General features: G+C 49.3%; 1 protein-coding gene across 1 annotated transcript; it reads left to right on the top strand.

Moving 5' to 3' along the window:
- Positions 1 to 6: 6 nt before the first annotated feature.
- On the top strand, positions 7 to 1,655 carry LOC101659717 (zinc finger CCCH domain-containing protein 14-like; the record flags this gene model as incomplete). The annotated part of the gene is given in 3 exon segments (XM_030886925.2): positions 7 to 115; positions 118 to 221; positions 223 to 1,655. Coding segments are annotated over 3 exon segments (1,557 nt in total), but the record flags the coding sequence as incomplete, so codon positions are not given.
- Positions 1,656 to 1,701: the final 46 nt, after the last annotated feature.

Raw genomic sequence — 1,701 nt, 5'->3', positions numbered from 1 at the left:
CCTCCCAGTCGAAATGCAGTTGGTGGTGCTCATTTAAACAGGTTGCAGTTCCAACCACAGCAGAACAGTATTCACGCTGCCAAACCAGCCGACATTCAGAACAGCTGGGTGTGTGACTCGGGCGGCTGTGTAAGCCAGAAGTCCTTACCAGCTTAGGGAAGAAGACTTACAGTCCCTTCTTCAGGAACAGCTCAGGAAAAATGAGTGTCGAGGAAGAAAATTTTTCGGAAGAGAAAACTGCCTGTGCTAAGTTCAGTGATTAAAGTAAAAAGATTCGATCAGGATGGAGAGGAGGAGGAGGAGGAAGACGATGACTACGGCTCCCGCTCAGGAAGCATCTCCAGTAGTGTGTCGGTGCCAGCCAAGCCTGCGAGGAGACCTTCCCTGCCACCTTCTAAGCACGCTAACAAGAATCTCATTTTAAAGGCTATATCTGAAGCGCAAGAATCTGTAACCAGAACAACAAACTACTCTACAGTCCCACAAAAACAGACACTTCCAGTTGCTCCTAGAACTCGGACTTCTCAAGAAAAACTGTTGGCAGAAGCGGCCCAGGGGCAGAGCCGGGTGCCCAGAGTAAGTCCCACGACCAAAGCAGAGGAGGCCAAAGGAGAGATGGTAGAGAAACGTCAAGGACCGCAAGAGAGACAATTGCTCTCCCGACTGCAAATTGATCCAGGAACGGCAGAAAGTCTGCAGCTCACTCAAGGTTACACTGACATGGAGTCCACGGTCCATGCAGACATGAGACCGTTTATTCTGAAGAAGCTAACGCTGTCTGAGGAGACAGTCGTGGCACCCAACCACGAGTCGGTGATGAAGACTGCAGAAACCCTTCGGGTACTTTCAGGACACCTTGTGCAGATGCCACAAGATCTTGTACAACCAGATAAACCTGCAAGTCCCAAGTTTATAGTGATGCTGGATGGTGTCCCCCGTCCCCCAGGATACATGTCAGATCAAGGGGAAGACATGTGCTTTGAAGGAATGAAACCAGTAAACCAGACGGCAGCCTCAAACAAGGGACTCAAAGGTCTCCTCCACCCACAGCAGTTGCAGTTGATGCACAGGCAGCTGGAGGACCCCAATGGTAGCTTTGCAAACGTGGAGACGAGTGAACTGAGTGTGGCCCTGAAACCAGAGAAACTTCTGGAGCGTTACAAGTACTGGCCTGCGTGCAAGAATGGGGATGAGTGTGCCTACCACCACCCCGTCTCACCTTGCAAAGCTTTCCCCAATTGTAAGTTTGCTGAGAAATGCTTATTTGTTCACCCAAATTTTAAATATGATGCAAAGTGTACTAAGCCAGACTGCCCCTTCACTCACCTGAGTAGGAGACTCCCAGTGCTGCCTCCCAAGCCAGTTACAACGCCAACACCACCTTCTAGCGCTCAGCTCTGCCGCTACTTTCCTGCCTGTAAGAAGATGGAATGTCCCTTCTATCATCCAAAACACTGTAGGTTTAACACTCAGTGTACAAGACCTGACTGTGCGTTCTACCATCCCGCCATTACTGTACCACCATGCCATGCCTTGAAGTGGATTCGACCTCAAACCAGCGAGTGACACCAAGGCCTCCCGGCAGAAGACGATCGGTTGTGAGAGTTGCCATCTACTGATGAGAGACTTTCAACCAAACTTGTCAAACCTTTGAAACTTGGAATATATTGCTGTCATAATATGAAGTGTAAAAAAAAAAAA

The sequence above is a fragment of the Echinops telfairi genome, unplaced genomic scaffold (genome assembly GCF_000313985.2).
Source record: "Echinops telfairi isolate 266 unplaced genomic scaffold, ASM31398v2 ScPeMD7_3961;HRSCAF=4685, whole genome shotgun sequence".
Classification (NCBI taxonomy): domain Eukaryota; kingdom Metazoa; phylum Chordata; class Mammalia; order Afrosoricida; family Tenrecidae; genus Echinops; species Echinops telfairi.
This window is presented reverse-complemented; position numbering and strand designations above follow the sequence as displayed.